Source organism: Leuresthes tenuis, unplaced genomic scaffold, assembly GCF_036924035.1.
Source record: "Leuresthes tenuis unplaced genomic scaffold, fLeuTen1.0.hap1 SCAF_2, whole genome shotgun sequence".
NCBI lineage: Eukaryota > Metazoa > Chordata > Actinopteri > Atheriniformes > Atherinopsidae > Leuresthes > Leuresthes tenuis.
This window is the reverse complement of record NW_027325356.1, coordinates 561172-584000: the sequence shown is the minus strand read 5'-3', so window position 1 is coordinate 584000 and position 22829 is coordinate 561172. Positions and strand designations below refer to the sequence as shown.

Genomic DNA, 22829 nt, shown 5'->3' with positions numbered 1-22829 from the left:
CACGCACACACACACACGCACACCGACACACACACACACGCACACACACACACGCACACCCACACACACACACACACACGCACACAGACACACACACACACACACACACACACACACACACACACAGACACACACAGACACACACACACACAGACACACACACACACACACACACACACACACACACACACACAGACACACACACAGACACACACACACACACACACACACACACACACACACACACGAGTCTTTACATGTGTGAAGTCTGACCAACTTAAAAACTATTATATTAACTATTATTACTGATGAAGTCCAATAAATAATTAGATCAATATTTTTACTATTAATTCACAGGCGTTTCTGTTCATTCATCAATAAAATCTGTTCTAGCTGATTGATTTGTTCACTTGGATGTGTGCAGTGAGACACTGTGTGTCCGGTCTGTTTGATGTTACTGTTGTTGTTGGTCGGACATCACTGAGTGTGAGGTCGTTCCTGACCTCTGACCTCAGGTGGTCACACTCACCGTGTACCTGGCCTTCCACACAGGAACCTGACAGGACAAGATGTTCAGGTACTTCCTGGGCTGTCGGTAATCCCAGAACTACACACACACACAGAAAACACACATTAAAGAACATGTAGGAGGGAAGTTCTCTGAACTGTGTGGATGGATGGCGTGTGGACGGCGTGTGGACGGCGTGTGGATGGATGGCGTGTGGATGGACGGCGTGTGGATGGACGGCGTGTGGATGGATGGCGTGTGGACGGCGTGTGGACGGCGTGTGGACGGATGGCGTTTGAGTGGCAGGTGTGTCCTTACCCTCACTGAGTTGTCCTGGCTGGACGTGGCGAAGATGAACTCATTGTCCGGATGCCAGTCGAGACCGTGGATCTTTGAGAGGTGAGCCGCCACGTACTCCACCGCCGTGTTCGGCTTCTGCTCAGAGACACACAACATGAGACGATCCGCAAACGTGCTCACGTGCACACTAACAGGCTGAGTGGAGGCTGAGAAAAGTTTCAGATGAATTACATCAGAGATTCAGTGTTCAGACAGAATTTCATTTCTGTTTCCTCGTTCACTTTCCTACAAACGTGCACGTGCACATATAAACCCGAAGAATCGTTCACATGTAAACCCGAAGAAACGTGCACATGTAAACCCGAAGAAACGTTCACATATAAACCCGAAGAAACGTTCGCATATAAACCCGAAGAAACGTTCGCATATAAACCCGAAGAAACGTTCGCATATAAACCCGAAGAAACGTTCACATGTAAACCCAAAGAATCGTTCACATGTAAACCCGAAGAAACGTTCACATATAAACCCGAAGAAACGTTCGCATATAAACCCGAAGAAACGTTCGCATATAAACCCGAAGAAACGTTCGCATGTAAACCCGAAGAAACGTGCACATGTAAACCCGAAGAAACATTCACGTTCACATATAAACCCGAAGAAACGTGCACGTTCACATGTAAACCCAAAGAATCGTTCACATGTAAACCCGAAGAAACGTTCACATATAAACCCGAAGAAACGTTCACATATAAACCCGAAGAAACGTTCACATATAAACCCGAAGAAACGTTCACATATAAACCCGAAGAAACGTTCACATATAAACCCGAAGAAACGTTCACATATAAACCCGAAGAAACGTTCACATATAAACCCGAAGAAACGTTCACATGTAAACCCGAAGAATCGTTCACATGTAAACCCGAAGAAACGTTCACATATAAACCCGAAGAAACGTTCACATATAAACCCGAAGAAACGTTCACATATAAACCCGAAGAAACGTTCACATGTAAACCCGAAGAAACGTGCACGTTCACATGTAAACCCGAAGAAACGTTCACATATAAACCCGAAGAAACGTTCACATATAAACCCGAAGAAACGTGCACGTTCACATGTAAATCCGAAGAAACGTTCACATATAAACCCGAAGAATCGTTCACATGTAAACCCGAAGAAACGTTCACATATAAACCCGAAGAAACGTTCACATATAAACCCGAAGAAACGTTCACATGTAAACCCGAAGAAACGTGCACGTTCACATGTAAATCCGAAGAAACGTTCACATATAAACCCGAAGAATCGTTCACATGTAAACCCGAAGAAACGTTCACATATAAACCCGAAGAAACGTTCACATATAAACCCGAAGAAACGTTCACATGTAAACCCGAAGAAACGTTCACATATAAACCCGAAGAAACGTTCACATATAAACCCGAAGAAACGTGCACGTTCACATGTAAACCCGAAGAAACGTTCACATATAAACCCGAAGAATCGTTCACATGTAAACCCGAAGAAACGTTCACATGTAAACCCGAAGAAACGTTCACATGTAAACCCGAAGAAATGTTCACATATAAACCCGAAGAAACGTTCGCATATAAACCCGAAGAAACGTTCGCATATAAACCCGAAGAAACGTTCACATGTAAACCCGAAGAAACGTTCGCATATAAACCCGAAGAAACGTTCGCATATAAACCCGAAGAAACATTCACTTGTAAACCCGAAGAAACGTTCACATGTAAACCCGAAGAAACGTGCACGTTCACATGTAAACCCGAAGAAACGTTCGCATATAAACCCGAAGAAACGTTCGCATATAAACCCGAAGAAACGTTCGCATGTAAACCCGAAGAAACGTTCACATGTAAACCCGAAGAAACGTTCACATATAAACCCGAAGAAACGTGCACGTTCACATATAAACCCGAAGAAACGTTCACATATAAACCCGAAGAAACATTCACATGTAAACCCGAAGAAACGTTCACATTTAAACCCGAAGAAACGTTCACATATAAACCCGAAGAAACGTTCACATATAAACCCGAAGAAACGTTCACATGTAAACCCGAAGAAACATTCACTTGTAAACCCGAAGAAACGTTCACATATAAACCCGAAGAAACGTTCGCATATAAACCCGAAGAAACGTTCGCATATAAACCCGAAGAAACGTGCACGTTCACATGTAAACCCGAAGAAACGTTCACATATAAACCCGAAGAAACGTTCGCATATAAACCCGAAGAAACGTGCACGTTCACATGTAAACCCGAAGAAACGTTCACATATAAACCCGAAGAAACATTCACATGTAAACCCGAAGAAACATTCACTTGTAAACCCGAAGAAACGTTCACATATAAACCCGAAGAAACGTTCGCATATAAACCCGAAGAAACGTGCACGTTCACATGTAAACCCGAAGAAACGTTCACATATAAACCCGAAGAAACATTCACATATAAACCCGAAGAAACGTTCACATATAAACCCGAAGAAACGTTCACATATAAACCCGAAGAAACGTGCACGTTCACATGTAAACCCGAAGAAACGTTCACATATAAACCCGAAGAAACGTTCACATATAAACCCGAAGAAACGTTCACATATAAACCCGAAGAAACGTTCACATGTAAACCCGAAGAAACGTTCACATATAAACCCGAAGAAACGTTCGCATATAAACCCGAAGAAACGTTCACATGTAAACCCGAAGAAACGTTCACATATAAACCCGAAGAAACGTTCACATATAAACCCGAAGAAACGTGCACGTTCACATGTAAACCCGAAGAAACGTTCACATATAAACCCGAAGAAACGTTCGCATATAAACCCGAAGAAACGTTCGCATATAAACCCGAAGAAACGTTCACATATAAACCCGAAGAAACGTTCACATATAAACCCGAAGAAACGTTCGCATATAAACCCGAAGAAACGTTCACATGTAAACCCGAAGAAACGTGCACGTTCACATGTAAACCCGAAGAAACGTTCACATATAAACCCGAAGAAACGTTCACATATAAACCCGAAGAAACGTTCACATGTAAACCCGAAGAAACGTTCACATATAAACCCGAAGAAACGTTCACATATAAACCCGAAGAAACGTTCACATGTAAACCCGAAGAAACGTTCACATATAAACCCGAAGAAACGTTCACATATAAACCCGAAGCTCTGGGCCTGGTCCAGGTCTCAGAGCTGGATTCTGTCATTTTGAAGCTCACTCTTTTGTCCCAGATCCGAACGTCCCCGTCGTGACTGGACGCCAGCAGGTGCTGGTTCTTCCTGTTCCACTTCACCTGAGATGCCCCAGCTGACAGACAGATAGAAGGGTCAGTTAGCTTCCGTTTTACCTTTTGACTATAAATCCCGAATCACCTGACAGGTAAAAGGTGCATCACAGCCTTTGTGTTTGACAGCACTAAGTGGTGCATTCAAGGACACCTGAACAGGCTTTTTGTGATATATAAGGTTTTATCAGGCACAAGTGGCCTTTATGTGACCGCAGACAGACAGGAAGTGGTACCAAGACCCACGGGCCAGGACTCGGAACTTCTGAAGGTGAGCAACACACCAAACTCTCTCTGGTGCTGCATTAAAAGGCATCCAGGTGACAAAGAACACTCTGGGAACCCAGTTTCATTCAGTGTAATTGTGTGATTTTAGAGGGTCCTTGAATGCAACCCTCTCAGACTCTGATTGGAGGAAGGATTTAACACTTCAACACTCACCGACAGCAGACAGCACCACCGTGGGTTTCCGAGTGTCTCTGTGAAGGCAAACAGATGTTCAGGTGATTGAGACAAAGTTTCACCATCATGTTCATGAGCCTGAACGCAGCATCATTCAGAATAAAGTTTGAGAGCCTGAACACACGGTGATGGTGATCACCTGTCCTGCCAGGTATCCCAGAATCTTTCAGAAACACTGGTTCTAACTAACCTTACTGACTCAAACCGGTTCTAACTAACCTTACTGACTCAAACTGGTTCTAACTAATCTTACCGACTCAAACCGGTTCTAACTAACCTTACTGACTCAAACCGGTTCTAACTAACCTTACCGACTCAAACCGGTTCTAACTAACCTTACCGACTCAAACCGGTTCTAACTAACCTTACTGACTCAAACCGGTTCTAACTTACCATACTGACTCAAACCGGTTCTAACTAACCATACTGACTCAGACCGGTTCTAACTAACCTTACTGACTCAAACTGGTTCTAACTAATCTTACTGACTCAAACCGGTTCTAACTAACCGTACTGACTCAAACCGGTTCTAACTAATCGTACTGACTCAAACCGGTTCTAACTAACCTTACTGACTCAAACCGGTTCTAACTAACCATACTGACTCAAACTGGTTCTAACTAACCATACTGACTCAGACCGGTTCTAACTAACCTTACTGACTCAAACTGGTTCTAACTAATCTTACTGACTCAAACCGGTTCTAACTAATCGTACTGACTCAAACCGGTTCTAACTAATCTTACTGACTCAAACCGGTTCTAACTAACCTTACCGACTCAGACCGGTTCCAACTAAACTTACTGACTCAAACTGGTTCTAACTAACCATACCGACTCAGACTGGTTCTAACTAACCTTACTGACTCAAACCGGTTATAACTAACCATACCGACTCAAACTGGTTCTAACTAACCGTACCGACTCAGACTGGTTCTAACTAATCTTACTGACTCAAACCGGTTCTAACTAATCGTACTGACTCAAACCGGTTCTAACTAATCTTACTGACTCAAACCGGTTCTAACTAACCTTACCGACTCAAACCGGTTCTAACTAACCTTACCGACTCAAACCGGTTCTAACTAACCTTACTGACTCAAACCGGTTCTAACTAACCATACTGACTCAGACTGGTTCTAACTAACCATACTGACTCAGACCGGTTCCAACTAACCTTACAGACTCAGACTGGTTCTAACTAACCTTACTGACTCAAACCGGTTCTAACTAACCTTACCGACTCAAACCGGTTCTAACTAACCTTACCGACTCAAACCGGTTCTAACTAACCTTACTGACTTAAACCGGTTCTAACTAACCATACTGACTCAGACTGGTTCTAACTAACAATACTGACTCAGACCGGTTCTAACTAACCTTACTGACTCAAACTGGTTCTAACTAACCATACCGACTCAGACTGGTTCTAACTAACCTTACTGACTCAAACCGGTTCTAACTAACCATACCGACTCAAACTGGTTCTAACTAACCATACTGACTCAGACCGGTTCTAACTAACCTTACCGACTCAAACTGGTTCTAACTAACCATACCGACTCAAACCTTTTCTAACTAACCATACCGACTCAAACCGGTTCTAACTAACCTTACTGACTCAAACCGGTTCTAACTAACCATACCGACTCAAACCGGTTCTAACTAACCATACCGAATCAAACTGGTTCTAACTAACCTTAAAGATTCAAACTGGTTCTAACTAACCTTACCGACTCAAAGTGGTTCTAACTAACCCTACCGACTCAAACTGGTTCTAACTAACCATGCCGACTCAAACAGGTTCTAACTAACCATACCGAATCAAACTGGTTCTAACTAACCTTAAAGATTCAAACTGGTTCTAACTAACCTTACCGACTCAAAGTGGTTCTAACTAACCCTACCGACTCAAACTGGTTCTAACTAACCCTACCGACTTAAACCGGTTCTAACTAACTTTACTGACTCAAACCGGTTCTAACTAACCTTACCGACTCAAACTGGTTGTAACTGGCTCAGGATACTGGTCTCAGTCACCTGGCCCTAGTTGTTGAACACAACGCTCGGTTCAGAGAGCTGTGGTTACATTTCTTCACCTTCCTTCTTCCACATCAAACATTTACTTTTGTCTTTTTATCCAACGCTGTGGTTTGGGGTTTAAAACTCGCTGTGAGTCCGTGATGCCTTCACTGCCTGCTGGTCAAACTAACCTGGTGTCCCAGATGTAGATGTATGTGTCCACTGAGCTGGTGACCAGGAACTCCGGATCAAACCAGGACCAGTCCAGATCGCTGAGGAACCAACAGAACACAGTGAGTCCCCTCAGAGCTCACCTGCACAGGTGTGTGACTTCACTCTGCTGTTACCTGATGACCCGGGTGTGTCCCTGCAGGGAGCTGTGGGCCTCTCCACAGCCATCCCTCCATGAGTACAGATCCACGCGCTGGTTGCTCTGAGACACACACACACACACACACCGTCATGGTGGCCTCCAGAACAGGTGATGGAGTCACAGAGCGACTCCCAGGTCAGACTGAAGCAGACCGGACCACAAAGTAACAACAGAGGCAGCAGCTCGCTGTGATTTTCTCTCTGAAACCATCTGAATCAAAACTTCACAATCAAGAAAGAACGAGTGAAACTTTAAAGGTGGCACAAACTGGTGAAGCCCTGCGGGGCTTCAGTCCAGTTTCACAGATTAATTATGGGATATGTTTATGTTTCTGCATTCAGCAGACGCTTTTATCCAAAGCGACTTACAGGTAGGCAGTTAGGGGGTCTTGCCAAAGGACCCCTACTGGAGGTAGAACCTTTCATTTGAACCCAGGTCTCCCACATGGAAGGTGGCAATCATACCACTACACTAGTAGTGTCCAGTCAGATGACTGTCAGTGTTTATGAGCTAATTAGCTTATGCATCACATCATCGTCCAATCAGTTTGCTCGCCTGTGAGGTCATGGTGGAAAGAAACCATCAGCTCCTCAGCAGGTGAACAACGACTGTCTGTGTGGAAAACAGCAACGACTCACCGAAGCGGCGAAGACGTGGGCCTCTGAGCGGTGAGGGTTCCACTGGACCGTTCCCACGTCCCACTTACTGTGGCGCCCGATCTTACGGGCAGTTTCAGACGGGGCCTCCAGGTCCACCATGTACAGAAAGCGGCGGCTGGAGGAAGACAACAAGAAAACAGCTCTGCCTTCATTATCAGAGGCTTCCAGCAGCAGCTCTCATTCTGATTTTATCTGTAGAGGATCAGTCACAGAGCAGATCTGACACCAGGTTTCCACTTCTGTCCTGCTCAAAAACACTGTGGCACAGCCGAGGATCGAACCACTGGCACCACCGCTGGCTCTGCTGCTATATTCAACACTGTGGTGCGTTCAGGTGACTGGAACTTACCCGGACAGAACAGCATGGGAGCCCAGGCAGTCCACTGACATGGCGGTGGCCTGAAACACAAGAAGACACCTGAGGTCATGTGATCATGTTTGTCACAGAACTGTCACGCTGACCCAATTCAACACGTCACAGAACTGTCACGCTGACCCAATTCAACACGTCACAGAACTGTCACGCTGACCCAATTCAACACGTCACAGAACTGTCACGCTGACCCAAAAGTTACATGTGCAAAAAAATAAATTAAGAGTTAGGATGCAAGAGATGAATTTCTTCATGTTTTATTCAAACTGGTTCCGGAACTCTCTTTGTTGCCACATTTGAACTTTGTTGGACCTGACCCGTTTTGATGAAGCTTATTATCGAGTCCACAGAATCCACCCGATCAATATGAAACTGGTTTATTGTCCCAAACTAACTGACAAAAGAAAGATCTGAGCTCGGAATGAGCTCCATTTTCATGTGTTTTTGTTTCAGGTCTTTTCTGCAGGTGGACCTCCTCCTAAGTTTCTGCTCAGAGAAGAAAGAAAGAGAGAAGAAACACCTGAGCGTCCCGAAACTCCACCACCACATTCTCGCTGCTCCAGCGCGCCGCCATCTTCCTTCTTTCTTTACCGTCAACAAACACCATGTGACCTCCATATGACGTCACGTGACGGCCAGACTGTCAGCTGCTATAATTATCTGTTTTTTCTTCCTTTTTAAAAAATATTTATTTCTTTCTATATCACATTTATTCACGACTTGGATTTACTTTAAATGTGATTAGTGAAAAATAATTAAATTATTAATGAAGAGCAGAAATCAACCTCAGCGTTTCATATATTTTTGGTGTTTTTGTTCCTATTTAAACCTTCTAAAAAAATTTCATTCATAATTTCAAGATGTATTTATTTTTCAAAAGTGATTAATTTTCTATGGTTCCTTAGCTAATGATATTTTTCAAGATTTTCACGCATTTCCTGTAGAGTTAAAAAGTTACAAGTAATAATCTTTAAAACTCATTTTATCAATAAACTCGTGTAATTTTTCTTTCTCATGGTTTTACTGTAAATAGTAGAAACAGTTTGCCTCAGATGTTCTTTATTTTTTATTTTTCTTTCATCAGAACAATCATTCTGAAAACCAATCTCTGCCATATATAATATATATATTTAGACGGAACTCAACGCCGTAGCTGAGTTTGAACTTTCCGACACGGATGATGCATTTAAAGGAATCTTCGTGTCACGAGACTGTTTCCTCGTTCCTGATTGGTCGTTCCAGCTGCTGATCACCAGTTCAAGATGGCGCCGACCCTGGTGGAGCATGTTGTCGCAGATGCTGGAGCGTTTTTAAAGAAAGCTCCTCTCCAGGTGAGTCTGTGTGAGGGTTGAGACGCGGGCAGGTGTTCTGTTCGTGGTGAGAGGCGTCAGATGAGCGGTGCTGTGAGCGGACAGAAAATGGCCCGGTTCGGCCTGCACACGGACCGGAGCCGGGTTCTGAGCAGTGCATGAGGTCTGCCCGGTGCTGCGCTTCTTCTCAGAGTTCACCTGTCGGCGTGGTTCAGGTGTGACCAGGTCAAAGGGGTGAGGAAGATCCGGAAGGGAGTTTTCCTCCGAACCTCAAACAGAAACGAACTCCTGCCAACCCGAAGGCAGCTGCGTCACAGCTTTGTTTACTCGGTTGTTTATTGATGCTCTGCGGTTGTTTCCATGGACACTCCTCACCAGCATTGAGTGTTTTTGGGTTTCTGGGATTCTGCTGGGGATCAGATTGCAGCTCTGTTAACCAGCAGTTGGATCATCTGAGAGCTCATGATATTCTCATCAGATGTCCTCATTATAATCTCGGATCTTGTGGTCCAAACTGATTCCAGACCAGAGGAACCAGAACATGTTCAAACATGTCATGTTTAAATATCTTCAGGACTTTATGTTCTGTTTCATGGTACATTTCAGGTTTAGGATTATTTATGAAGAAGAGGGGCTGGTTGATTGGATATAGTGTTTATGTGTTTGGTTCTGTCACATTTGGCTGTGATTTGAGGTGTTTGTGCACATCTGAAAGATGACTGGTGAACAGGTGAAGGTGGGACCTGTGCCACACCTGAGCACGCAAATGTGGGCGGAGCCTAGTTATCAATAAACTGATGCTGCTGAGTTGGAAACTTTAACAACTGGACTAAGAGCAGACTGACATCACAGAGCACCGTCGTTATGACCAGGATACTCAAGGGTCCAGATGTTAAACCCGGCTGGTTTGTGTTTCAGGATATCGGCAGAAACATCTACTCTTTGAAGGATGTGGTGGACGAGATCAGAGACAAACCCACCAGGAGGAGCCTCGCTTTCCTGCCGTACCAGCTCTGCTTCAAAGATCCACACCCAGAACACGTCAGACACGGTGACTAAACTAACCAGAACACGGTGACTGAACTAACCAGAACACGGTGACTGAACTAACCAGAACACGGTGACTGAACTAACCAGAACACGGTGACTGAACTAACCAGAACAAGTCGGACACGGTGACTAAACTAACCAGAACACGTCAGACACGGTGACTAAACTAACCAGAACAAAGTGACTAAACTAACCAGAACACGTCAGACACGGTGACTAAACTAACCAGAACACGTCAGACACGGTGACTAAACTAACCAGAACACGTCAGACACGGTGACTAAACTAACCAGAACACGTCAGACACGGTGACTAAACTAACCAGAACACGTCAGACACGGTGACTAAACTAACCAGAACACGGTGACTAAACTAACCAGAACACGGTGACTAAACTAACCAGAACACGGTGACTGAACTAACCAGAACACGGTGACTGAACTAACCAGAACAAGTCGGACACGGTGACTAAACTAACCAGAACACGTCAGACAAGGTGACTAAACTAACCAGAACACGGTGACTAAACTAACCAGAACACGTCAGACACGGTGACTAAACTAACCAGAACACGTCAGACACGGTGACTAAACTAACCAGAACAAAGTGACTAAACTAACCAGAACACGTCAGACACGGTGACTAAACTAACCAGAACACGTCAGACACGGTGACTAAACTAACCAGAACAAGTCAGACACGGTGACTAAACTAACCAGAACACGGTGACTAAACTAACCAGAACAAGGTGACTGAACTAACCAGAACACGTCAGACACGGTGACTGAACTAACCAGAACACGTCAGACACGGTGACTAAACTAACCAGAACAAAGTGACTAAACTAACCAGAACAAGTCAGACACGGTGACTAAACTAACCAGAACACGGTGACTGAACTAACCAGAACATGGTAACTAGGTTCTGGTTGGAGATTGTTCATGACATCGTTGTGTTCTGATCCGACTGTGTTGTGATGGTTCTGTCGGTTTTTTCTGGTGTTCAGTTACGGAGTTCTCCAAGAAGACCGGAGACTATCCGAGCCTCTCAGCCACCGACATCAAGGTTTTGGCTCTTACCTACCAGCTGGAGCTCGAGCACGTCGGTTCCCAGCACCTGAAGAAAGAACCGGAGCTCAAGGTTCTGATTGTTCTGCTGTTTTTTACCTGCAATAGTTCCCATAAATGTGTTATGGTGACATTATTCTGACTTATGGACATCTTTTGCTTCAGGTGAACATTCAGAGCACACGGCGCCACCCGGAGGCTCCAGTTAACGTTGCAGGGTTCCACTTCCCCTCCAAGGTACTGCCCGGCTGTTGTTGAACATCAGGTGATGGCACAGCGTGTCAGAACCACCTCTGGACCTTGTTCAGTTTGTTTTATTTGCCCCATCAGAAACCCTCAGACGCTCAGAACCTCGTACAGACCCAGACAGAGAAGGAGAGGTCCGACCCGACTGACCGAGAACAGTTCAACAGCTTCCAGTTCTGGAGGGAACCGCTGCCGTCCATCAATGACAACCTGCTAGCGCTGCTGGTGAGTTGGACCATGATCCCACCGGGCCGGGACTGACCCAAAGCTAGACCCAGGGCTGAGTCACAGCTCACTTTGTGGTTCTGGTGTGTTAATGGAAACGATTTTGCTGCTGTTCTGTCAGGGTCAACCCGAAGCTTCAAACCCGCAGAAGAACCAGGACTCTGAGGCGGCTGACAGCCAACAGTTCAACAGCTTCCTGTTCTGGAGGGAGCCGCTGCCGACCATCGATGACGACCTGCTGGCGCTGCTGGTGAGTTCGACCATGATCCCAACGGGCCGGGTCCAGGACCAACCCAAAGCTGCGGTGCCGGAATCTGATCCAGAATCTGAGATACAACCTTCCTAAGAAGTGTCTACACCTGTCGGCCATGTTTGTTTACAGGACGGGGGCGGAGTCTCACTACAGACGGAGGAGAGGGCGGAGCCCAGGGAGTCTAACAACCAATCAGACGACGAGGACAAAGAGAACGAGCCTGAAGACGATGACGCTGATGATGATGACGGAGGCGGTTGGATCACTCCCAGTAACATCAATCAGGTGAAGATGGACTCTGCTGATTGGACGGCGCCTGCTGATGTCGTAGTCGGATGTCTGACCACCGACTTCGCCATGCAGGTAACGCACAGCAATGATGAGCCTACAGGTGCTCACTTCCTGTTTCATACCCGACTGTTGCCTCTACAGAGGAGGCGGTCCTGCCACCGGTTAGTTTGTCACCGTGTCTCAGACGAGGGTCGATGTGTGAACAGAGTCCTACAGTTTCAGTGGGATCTGGGAACTTGATGCGTTCAGGTGAAAATGGAAAACACAGTGTGTTCAGGTGACATTAAAAGGTTCAGGAACTCAGAGCTCTTCTTCTGCTTCCTCTCCACGTTCATGTTTTTTTTCTTGGATCTCGGGTCAGACCAGACGCTTCTGGTTCTGGTTTAGCGGACCCCGCCCCCACATCCTGGCACGTTTGGTTCTTTAGTTCTTTAGTAAAGAGTCGGGCTGCACGATTTTGACCAAAATCATAATCCCGATTATTCTGATCAATATTGAAATCATGATTATTCATCATGTCTGGAAAAAAAAAAATTTTATTGAGCCATTGATAAACAAACAATGTGGCAACTATTTCTAGTGAAAAATTCAACTTTAAATTAGAATAAATGATAAACAAAAACCCAATAATTTATCATTTTAAAGCACTAACTGTATTGATCGGCTGCTGTTACTCTGGGGCAGACACTGCTCTGTTGCACTCTTTGCAGATAACTTCTTCTTGTTTACCGTCACTTTCCCTGAATCCAGACGATGGTTGTCGCCCGTTTCGAGGCTCAAGCTCCTCGCCGTCCCCAGATGCTTCTGGATTCTTCTCTGGCTCCCATCAGTCTAACTCACAGACTGTCCAACCAGCTGCCTGCAGGCTGTCTGTGCGCTTCTTATTCAGGCAGCTTCATGAAGCCCTAACCGTGCTGTCGCCCCCTGGTGGTTGGGTTAGGGTTCTGGCTGAGAACATGTGGTCAGATGCAGGCAGCAGAGCTGCAGTTTGAATGTGAATATCGTTGACGATCAGCTTCGTGTAATTGTGCAGCCCGAGTAAAGAGTTGGTTCTGCTGGAGCAGAACTGGCTCAGAACCAGCTCTGGTACTGGTGGAAAAGTGTCTGATAAGTGCAGACATTCTGCAGTCAGCCCACCTTAGAATGGAGTCACCTGCGAGCTGAGTGATGATCAGTGTTCCCGTTTGTCCTGTTTCCAGAACGTTCTGCTTCAGATGGGCCTCCATGTTCTGTCCGTTAACGGGATGCTGATCAGGCAGGCCAGGAGCTACATCCTGAGGTGTCACGCCTGCTTCAAGTGAGTCGCACCTCAGCACAGAGCTGCCCCTCTGAGGAAGGCTGCTGCTAACCCAGAACTGTTTTTCAGGACCACCAGCAACATGAACAAAGCGTTCTGTCCTCACTGTGGAAACAAAACCCTGAAGAAGCTGGCGGTAACCGTCGGCGATGACGGCAGCATGAACATGCATTTCTCCAAAAACCCCAAAGTGCTGAACCCCCGAGGACTGCGGGTGAGATGCACTTCTTACATTTCAGTGCTTACTGAACTGACTCCAATACAAATGGCACTGATGAGAGTAAGGTGGCGTTGCTATGGTAACAGAACTGTCAGAAACATGTTCTGCTTCTCTAACAATTTCACACAATGTTCTGAGGTGTTTGAGACAGACTTTGGTCTAAATTCCTGTTGGTTAAAGCACAGCGGCTCTCTGTCTCGGCCTGTTTTAACACCTCTTAGTTAAGAGCCTGTTTTCAGGGTGGAGACTCAGCAGGAGCTCAGCTCCACCCTGAAAACTCCACCCAACTCCATCCTCCAGTCAGACCAGAAACAATCCAGCTCTATATATAGAGACAGATCGTTCCTCTGTTGATCCCAGAGGGAAACAGGTTAGCAGTTAGCTGTAAGTTAGCAGTTAGCTGTAAGTTAGCAGGTAGCTGTAAGTTAGCAGGTAGCTGTAAGTTAGCAGGTAGCTGTGAGTTAGCAGGTAGCTGTAAGTTAGCTGGTAGCTGTAAGTTAGCAGGTAGCTGTGAGTTAGCAGGTAGCTGTGAGTTAGCAGGTAGCTGTAAGTTAGCAGGTAGCTGTAAGTTAGCAGGTAGCTGTAAGTTAGCAGGTAGCTGTAAGTTAGCAGTTAGCTGTAAGTTAGCAGTTAGCTGTAAGTTAGCAGTTAGCTGTAAGTTAGCAGGTAGCTGTAAGTTAGCAGGTAGCTGTAAGTTAGCAGGTAGCTGTGAGTTAGCAGGTAGCTGTAAGTTAGCTGGTAGCTGTAAGTTAGCAGGTAGCTGTAAGTTAGCAGGTAGCTGTGAGTTAGCAGGTAGCTGTGAGTTAGCAGGTAGCTGTAAGTTAGCAGGTAGCTGTAAGTTAGCAGGTAGCTGTGAGTTAGCAGTTAGCTGTAAGTTAGCAGGTAGCTGTAAGTTAGCAGGTAGCTGTGAGTTAGCAGTTAGCTGTAAGTTAGCAGTTAGCTGTAAGTTAGCTGTGAGTTAGCAGGTAGCTGTAAGTTAGCTGTGAGTTAGCAGAGCTGTAAGTTAGCTGTGAGTTAGCAGGTAGCTGTAAGTTAGCAGTTAGCTGTAAGTTAGCAGCAGATGCTAGCAAACAATGCTTTCTCATCAGCAGTAATGGACCAAGCCGGAGATGTACACAGCGTAACTCGTAGTAATGCATGTGAACCGTTAATTACTGCTTTTAAACATTTTGGATATATTAACCTCATTAAACAGTTGTACCTGGAGACCTCCATCTTTATCAGAAACATGCAGATAATGTAACGTTAGCACAGCGAGAGTGAGGAGAGGACCGGTGTTGTGTTGGAAACACACCTTAAACACAGCTGCAGGTTGTCTGAGTTACAGAACGGAACCGTTCAGCTAGAAAGCTTCAGCTAACAAAGTAATGTGGGAACAATAATGTTCATCTTTCAGAAAGGAGCAGCAGTAACTCCTTAGAAGTTGGTGTACGTCATCTTCATTAGCTAAGCTGTTAGCGTTAGCTTCAGCTAACAAAGTAATGTGGGAACAATAATGTTCATCTTTCAGAAAGGAGCAGCAGTAAGTCCTTAGAAGTTGGTGTACGTCATCTTCATTAGCTAAGCTGTTAGCGTTAGCTGCTGCTAAAGGAAGAAATAAATCAGTAAATAAACCATGAGGAGTTATTTCATTAGCTAAGCTGTTAGCGTTAGCTGCTGCTAAAGGAAGAAATAAATCAGTAAATAAACCATGAGGAGTTATTTCATTAGCTTAGCTGTTAGCGTTAGCTGCTGCTAAAGGAGGAAATAAATCAGTAAATAAACCATGAGGAGTTATTTCATTAGCTAAGCTGTTAGCGTTAGCTGCTGCTAAAGGAAGAAATAAATCAGTAAATAAACCATGAGGAGTTATTTCATTAGCTAAGCTGTTAGCGTTAGCTGCTGCTAAAGGAAGAAATAAATCAGTAAATAAACCATGAGGAGTTATTTCATTAGCTAAGCTGTTAGCGTTAGCTGCTGCTAAAGGAAGAAATAAATCAGTAAATAAACCCTGAGGAGTTATTTCATTAGCTAAGCTGTTAGCGTTAGCTGCTGCTAAAGGAAGAAATAAATCAGTAAATAAACCATGAGGAGTTATTTCATTAGCTAAGCTGTTAGCGTTAGCTGCTGCTAAAGGAAGAAATAAATCAGTAAATAAACCATGAGGAGTTATTTCATTAGCTAAGCTGTTAGCGTTAGCTGCTGCTAAAGGAAGAAATAAATCAGTAAATAAACCATGAGGAGTTATTTCATTAGCTAAGCTGTTAGCGTTAGCTGCTGCTAAAGGAAGAAATAAATCAGTAAATAAACCCTGAGGAGTTATTTCATTAGCTAAGCTGTTAGCGTTAGCTGCTGCTAAAGGAAGAAATAAATCAGTAAATAAACCATGAGGAGTTATTTCATTAGCTAAGCTGTTAGCGTTAGCTGCTGCTAAAGGAAGAAATAAATCAGTAAATAAACCATGAGGAGTTATTTCATTAGCTAACCTGTTAGCGTTAGCTGCTGCTAAAGGAAGAAATAAATCAGTAAATAAACCCTGAGGAGTTATTTCATTAGCTAAGCTGTTAGCGTTAGCTGCTGCTAAAGGAAGAAATAAATCAGTAAATAAACCCTGAGGAGTTATTTCATTAGCTAAGCTGTTAGCGTTAGCTGCTGCTAAAGGAAGAAATAAATCAGTAAATAAACCATGAGGAGTTATTTCATTAGCTAAGCTGTTAGCGTTAGCTGCTGCTAAAGGAAGAAATAAATCAGTAAATAAACCATGAGGAGTTATTTCATTAGCTAACCTGTTAGCGTTAGCTGCTGCTAAAGGAAGAAATAAATCAGTAAATAAACCATGAGGAGTTATTTCTCATCATAAAACAGGAAGCAGCTGCTGCAGACAAGACTGTTTTCAACCTTTATTAGAACATTAATATAATTATGGAGAGAAATCAGCTCCCTGGGTTAGAAGTGATCAGAACTGAGCCTGAACCTCAGAACTGAGCCTGAGCCTCAGAACTGAGCCTGAACCTCAGAACCTGACGGTAGAAGGATGAGATCTGAGGAAACCTTAAACTGCTCAGGTTGTTCAGAGAAACCCAAACTTTTTAAATGTCTCCAGACACGTTTGTTTTCTCCAACCGTGGTTCTGAGTCACATGACCGGCGTCTGTTTGTGTTGCAGCACGCGCTGCCGCTGCCTCAGGGCGGGAAGCACGGCAACAACCCCTACCTGGTGGAGGACCAGCGGTTCCCCCAGCAGCGGCTCTCCAGGAAGGCTCGCCAGAAGACGGACGTCTTCGCCCCGGACTACGTGGCCGGAGCATCGCCGTTCTGTGAGAACGACATCTACAGCCGGGCCGCCAACCTGCAGATCACGGACGGCCAATGTGGCGGTGGCAGGAGGCGGGCCAACCCCAACGCCGCTCGCAGGAAGTTTGTGAAGAAGAAGTGATGGAGAGAGCACCGGACCTCCACCTTCTGAATCATCCATCAGTCTCCTGCAAAGCTCTGCTGCGTTCACTGACAGTCAGACACATGAGAATCGGACATCGCCACCTGCTGATGGACAGTGTGATCAAAGCTTCTCAGGGATTGGTCCGCAGAGACGGGCCTCCTCTGGTCTCAGGTCCAGTCCGACGATCATCTGATGCCTGGGTGGATGTTTTAGAAAGCAGACGCGTGCTCTGTAACCTTCACACTCATCTGTGATATATTGTAACTTAATCAATACCCAATAAACCTCCAGCCTGACGTCATCAAACACAGAATCCGTTTGTTCTGTCAGACTCTCCTTAAAGGAGCAGTTCGCTGTTTTTAGGAGCTGTGGAAGTGTGACATGAATAAAGAGCAGAACTTTACAGTAAGACTTCAGGTTTTAACACACACCTTAAACACACCTGAGTTTTACATCAGCTCACCTGCAGGCCAACAAACTGTTTAAGGTCCTTGAACACCTGCATGTGACGCTGTGCCTTAACGAGGCTGCGTTCCATTCTGAGGCTCTGCTTCCTGCACAGGTTCAGAAACTGAACGCAGCACATCCTGAGTCTCAGAATTCAGCATCTGTGGCCTGTAGCTCCACAGAATCCAGGTTTCATGTAAGCACAGCTGAGAAATCCGACGGTGTCTTGGCTCCTTGAAGGGGACACGGAGCCCTCTTCTCCTAAAGCCCACCCACAGTCACCTCTGCTCTGATTGGCTGGCCTTCAAACAGTCAGATCTCTCTGTTTCTCTGCAATTAAAGCTTCTTTCCCACATGTTCAGGTTTTAAACTTTTAACCGTCTAAAAGTAACAATTCTGACATCACGGGTCCAGAACCTCCCATCATCTTTGACCTCCTGACAAACATCAGGAGGTCAAAGTCAGACGGAGGAAAACTGAAACTCCAGATGTTCAAACAGCTGCTGCTGGATCTGTTGCTACAGGAAGGTTCTGTCAGATATCAGAGAAAATATAGAATATTATCAGAGTTTGGAAGTGAGAAATAAAGATAAAAAGGTAAATAAAGTTCTGTCACAGGCTGCTGATCCTCCTGTTTAAAACGATGGAGCCGCTATAAAAGCTGCAGCTGCAAGGCATTCTGGGACAGAATGAGCTCCTTTCCCTCATGAAGGACGGTTGGACCGGGCCAAAGGTTCTGAACACAGTGTGGACCGGGCCAAAGGTTCTGAACACAGTGTTGGACCGGGCCAAAGGTTCTGAACACAGTGTGGACCGGGCCAAAGGTTCTGAACACAGTGTGGACCGGGCCCAAAGGTTCTGAACACAGTGTTGGACCGGGCCAAAGGTTCTGAACACAGTGTTGGACCGGGCCGAAGGTTCTGAACACAGTGTTGGACCGGGCCAAAGGTTCTGAACACAGTGTGGACCGGGCCAAAGGTTCTGAACACAGTGTTGGACCGGGCCAAAGGTTCTGAACACAGTGTTGGACCGGGCCAAAGGTTCTGAACAGTGTTGGACCGGGCCCGAAGGTTCTGAACACAGTATGGACCGGGCCAAAGGTTCTGACATGAGGTGAAGACGTTGAATGTTTCACGTTTAATGATCAGCTCACAGCTACAGAACATTTTATATTCAGTTCATAAAGTTCTGACACATTCTACCACCAGAGTCCAAACAGATATTTTAAATAAGTCAGACCAGCAGAACCCCAAAGGTCCAGAACACAGAGAGGCCCGTGAGTCGTCACGCCGCAGGAAACTCCTCCCCCGGCCCCGCCTCCTCCTCAGGCCTCGGTCCGGCTGCAGAGTCTCTGAGCCGGGCGGGTTCTGGGTCCGTCGCTGGTTCTGGATCCGTCGTGGGTTCTGGGTCCGTCGCTGGTTCTGGATCCATCGCTGGTTCTGGGTCCGTCGCTGGTTCTGGGTCCGGCGCTGGTTCTGGGTCCGTCGCTGGTTCTGGGTCCGGCGCTGGTTCTGGGAGCGGCGTCTGAAACGTGAGGCTGCTCAGCTCGGCCGTGACATCGACCTCCGGCGCCGTCTCTCTCTGAGGAAGCAGGAAGTCCAGAGGCTGCAGAACGGCGGCGACCTGGATGCAGCCGAGACCGCGGTACCGGTGCAGCTGAGACGCCGGAACACCTGCAGAGACAGACCGGATCAGAACCGCCTGGACCCGCACAAACACAAACACTGGAACCATGAGGCACACCTCCCTCTGCTGGTTCTGATCCGATGGTACCGTCACTGCTCTAATCTGTGACTGAGCAACGATTGTTCTGATCCAACAGAACCAGAGAGTCAGTCACACTCTGATGTTCTGACCCGAGAAGCATCACAGCCACTTTGATGGGTCCTGATCCAACACCAGAACCAGCACCAACCTCACACATTTCAATAATTCAACCCCAAACTGTCAGAACCAGAACCAGAACCTGGTTCTGCAGAGTGCTCACCCAGAGCCAGCGCCAGCTGAGCTGGAGGGAACAGAACCTGCAGGCAGCGGTTCAGGAAGGGCAGCAGGTCCTCAGCGAACGCGCAGCAGAACTGAACGAACAGCTCCTTCTCTCTGGCGCTGAAGGCCGACTCCTCGGCCCGGTGGAACACCAGAACCTGACGGGTCACCTGACGAGAAACAAGAACCGACACTCAGTCCAAACCCACAGCACAGCGTCCCTGATCCACCAGAACCCGGGGGGTAGGGCCCCCGGCAGAGCCCCAGTCTAGCCACGCCCCTGCTGAGGTTTAAAGCTCGGTCCGACTCAGCGCCGGTTCTGTCCACTTTAAACCTCACCTGTGCTTACATACAGTTCTGCCGGGTCTGATCCGGTGGAACTGGACCGCCTTACCGTCTTCATGGCGTCCTGCAGACAGCCCGTGACGTCCTGGGCGAGTCCGAGCGGGCAGCAGAGCCGCAGGTCGTTGAAGGCGCTCAGGACGCCGTTGAGCAGGGCGGCGAGCGGCTGGAAGTCCAGCAGGGACATGGGGGGCTGCAGGGTGCCGGGCTGCACGCTGGGGGCCACCGGCGGGATGGTGCCCCCCAGCACCGAGGGCAGCGCCACCAGCGTGTACATGTTCATGTCCTCCTGGAACCTGTCCACCGCCTCCTGCACGGCGCTGTGGAACGTGGCCGCCGCCACCCGCTGGAACATGGGCGCCAGCTGGCCGCGGAAGTCCGCCCCCACCCTGCTGAAGGACAGACCGAAGTACATGCACTGACCCAGCAGGGAGTCCAGGCGCCCCCCCACGCCCCGCTGCAGGTCCCTGTCCAACGTCTCCAGGAACTCCGCCATCTTCTGCACCACCCAGCCGTGGAATATGGCGCCCTCGTTCACCGCCGCCTGCCCGCCGGCGGGCGGCAGCAGCGGGTCCTCGTCAGAGAAGATGGCTCTGAACTGCGTGATGATGTCGAACAGGTGCACCCTGCAGGCCTCGATGGTTTTGGTGATGTGGAAGTAGGGGTCCTCCTGGGGGATGGCGGCGAGGATGGCGTGCAGCCAGGTGCTGCGCGCCTGCAGGAACTTCACCCGCAGCTCCGCCTCCGTGAACACGTCCATCCGCCGCAGGTAGCCAATGACGCGCAGGCACACGGGAAGCTGCGAGTTGCTGCGCAGCTGCTGCAGCAGCTGGTTGAGCATCAGCTGAGTCGACTGCCGCACCTCACGGACGATGCCCTGCAGGCACAAGAGGTCAAAGGTCAGAGGCCGCCAAACGCCCGAGGTCTGCGAGAGGAACCGGCCCCGACCGGGAAGGGCCTCGACCGGGAAGGGCCGCGACCCGGAAGGGCCTCGACCGGGAAGGGCCCCGACCGGGAAGGGCCCCGACCGGGAAGGGCCTCGACCGGGAAGGGCCTCGACCGGGAAGGGCCCCGGCCGGGAAGGGCCACGACCGGGAAGGGCCCCGACCGGGAAGGGCCTCGACCCGGAAGGGCCCCGACCGGGAAGGGCCACGACCGCGAAGGGCCCCGACCCGGAAGGGCCACTTCTGTGGTTTGTTAACTGAAAATAACTGAAAAAGCTCTGATTTTTATTTGCTCTCAGACGGCATGTTTGAATACTGTACTTCAGTCTGTTCATGAGGTGCTGCTGACTTTGATCAGGCCCCGTGTGTTGGAGATGTGTCCCTCCAGGTGTCCCTGGTACCTGAGCCTGGACTCACCTGGATGACCGGCAGAGACGAGTGCTTCTTCTCCAGCCGCTTCACATAGGCAGCCAGCTCCAGAGCCTCCTCGTAGTAGCCGTTCCGGACGCAGGTGTCCATGAGCTGAGGGATCTCCAGGATCTCCAGGATCTCCGTGTGGCGGTTCAGCGTCAGACTGTTCATCCGGCGGCTCGAGCCGATGTCCTCTGCCTCCCTCATGAAGCTCCTGAACACACAAGTGAAACAGCTCATTCTGAGACCCCGGAAGCTATTAATTATCCATTAACCGACTGACTATTAATCCACCAGCAGTTACTATAATTCTGCTTTAGGAATGTCTTAGTTTTACTTCTGCTGATACATGCTCCGTCACAGTATTCTGACCCTGTATTTTCACTACTTTTTCTGACCATCTTCACACACTGAGCACCGACCTGCACTTCTCTCCGAAGCGGGGCAGCTTGTCCAGCAGCCGGGACACGCTGCTCTCCACCCGGCCGAAGTCCCGGTAGATGTGCTCGGTGCAGTCGGCGGTGCGGATGAAGGTCTGGTAGTTGGAGAAGGCCAGCTCCCGGGTCTGCTGCAGGATCTGAGCCCGCTCCTCCGCCAGCCGCTCCGGCTCCCGACTCAGCTTGTCAACGCCGAAGGAGCTGAGCTCGGACAGGTAGGCCGCGAAGTCCGGGTTGTCCCTCCAGCTGTCCGGGAAGCTGTCCTTAAAGATGGACGCCAGGATGCTCTCATCCTCCACGTCCACCGCCGTCATGTTGCTCCAAACGGGCTGGTTCGGGCCGGTTCGGGCTGGTCCGGAATGGTTCGGGACGGTTCTCCGTGTCACGGTTCACACTTTGAGTCCGTCAGAAAGTTTTTTTCACTTCTGACAACAACCAAACCGGAGCTGACAGCCGCTTCCTGCTTCTTCTTCTTCTTCTTCTGTCTCAGCGGTCATCTCTCAGGCTCAGTACCGCCACCCTCCGGTGTCCGCCGGGAAGCGCGCCCCCTGCTGGTCTCCTGCTGTAAAGCCCGCCTGGCACGGAATGATACAACTACGTCATCATTTGTTGACCTGGTTCCAAAATTGTCTCTAAAATAAAAATAATCACATTTCATAGTTTTAGGCTCATTTTTAGATAGTTTCTTCTGGGCTACACGGAGTAAAGATTGTTCATAGAAAATGTCTCCAACCGTCAGAAAGTGTTATTCACGGCCCTTTGGAATATCTGTAAAATCATATAATAACAGGTGAAAGAGATGCTCCAAACTGTTTGATTATCATCAGTGAACATGTTTTATTCATCTACATGAAGAGATGA

General features: G+C 47.6%; 3 protein-coding genes across 7 annotated transcripts in view; 1 reads left to right on the top strand and 2 right to left on the bottom strand.

Moving 5' to 3' along the window:
• Positions 1 to 8646, bottom strand: part of wdr59 (WD repeat domain 59) — a 71440-nt gene extending 62794 nt beyond the window's left edge. For all 5 annotated transcript variants that reach the window (XM_072379782.1, XM_072379779.1, XM_072379781.1 and 2 more), the window contains exons 1-9: positions 8546 to 8646; positions 8002 to 8051; positions 7632 to 7767; positions 6968 to 7053; positions 6812 to 6892; positions 4579 to 4616; positions 4072 to 4160; positions 827 to 943; positions 530 to 607 (exon numbers count right to left, since the gene is read on the bottom strand). In XM_072379782.1, coding sequence (XP_072235883.1) covers positions 530 to 607; positions 827 to 943; positions 4072 to 4160; positions 4579 to 4616; positions 6812 to 6892; positions 6968 to 7053; positions 7632 to 7767; positions 8002 to 8051; positions 8546 to 8632 — 762 coding nt within the window. In that variant the 5' untranslated portion in view covers positions 8633 to 8646. The remainder of the gene's footprint in view (positions 1 to 529; positions 608 to 826; positions 944 to 4071; positions 4161 to 4578; positions 4617 to 6811; positions 6893 to 6967; positions 7054 to 7631; positions 7768 to 8001; positions 8052 to 8545) is intronic.
• Positions 8647 to 9273: 627 nt separating this feature from the next.
• Positions 9274 to 17709, top strand: nob1 (NIN1 (RPN12) binding protein 1 homolog). The gene is made up of 10 exons (XM_072379786.1): positions 9274 to 9356; positions 10254 to 10386; positions 11392 to 11525; positions 11618 to 11689; positions 11783 to 11923; positions 12045 to 12173; positions 12306 to 12539; positions 13667 to 13764; positions 13834 to 13978; positions 17129 to 17709. Exons 1-10 carry the CDS (start codon positions 9288 to 9290, stop codon positions 17396 to 17398), a joined length of 1425 nt encoding a protein of 474 aa, XP_072235887.1. The 5' UTR covers positions 9274 to 9287; the 3' UTR covers positions 17399 to 17709.
• Positions 17710 to 18970: 1261 nt separating this feature from the next.
• Positions 18971 to 22439, bottom strand: cog8 (component of oligomeric golgi complex 8). Its single transcript, XM_072379785.1, has 5 exons — positions 21954 to 22439; positions 21538 to 21745; positions 20229 to 21053; positions 19836 to 20004; positions 18971 to 19521 (listed from the first exon to the last, which is right to left on the bottom strand). Exons 1-5 carry the CDS (start codon positions 22280 to 22282, stop codon positions 19133 to 19135), a joined length of 1920 nt encoding a protein of 639 aa, XP_072235886.1. The 5' UTR covers positions 22283 to 22439; the 3' UTR covers positions 18971 to 19132.
• Between the last annotated feature and the right edge of the window lie 390 nt (positions 22440 to 22829).

Bases quoted from the DNA above. Each gene is read 5' to 3' on its own strand.
- cog8 (XM_072379785.1), bottom strand. From the start codon at position 22,282: ATGACGGCGGTGGACGTGGAGGATGAGAGCATCCTGGCGTCCATCTTT. The intron at 21,054-21,537 runs GTGAGTCCAGGC...TTGTGCCTGCAG, and splicing joins CGTCTCTGCCGGTCATCCAG to GGCATCGTCCGTGAGGTGCG. The intron at 20,005-20,228 runs GTAAGGCGGTCC...GTTTCTCGTCAG, and splicing joins TGCAGGACGCCATGAAGACG to GTGACCCGTCAGGTTCTGGT.
- nob1 (XM_072379786.1), top strand. From the start codon at position 9,288: ATGGCGCCGACCCTGGTGGAGCATGTTGTCGCAGATGCTGGAGCGTTT. The intron at 9,357-10,253 runs GTGAGTCTGTGT...TTTGTGTTTCAG, and splicing joins TAAAGAAAGCTCCTCTCCAG to GATATCGGCAGAAACATCTA. The intron at 10,387-11,391 runs GTGACTAAACTA...TCTGGTGTTCAG, and splicing joins CCCAGAACACGTCAGACACG to TTACGGAGTTCTCCAAGAAG.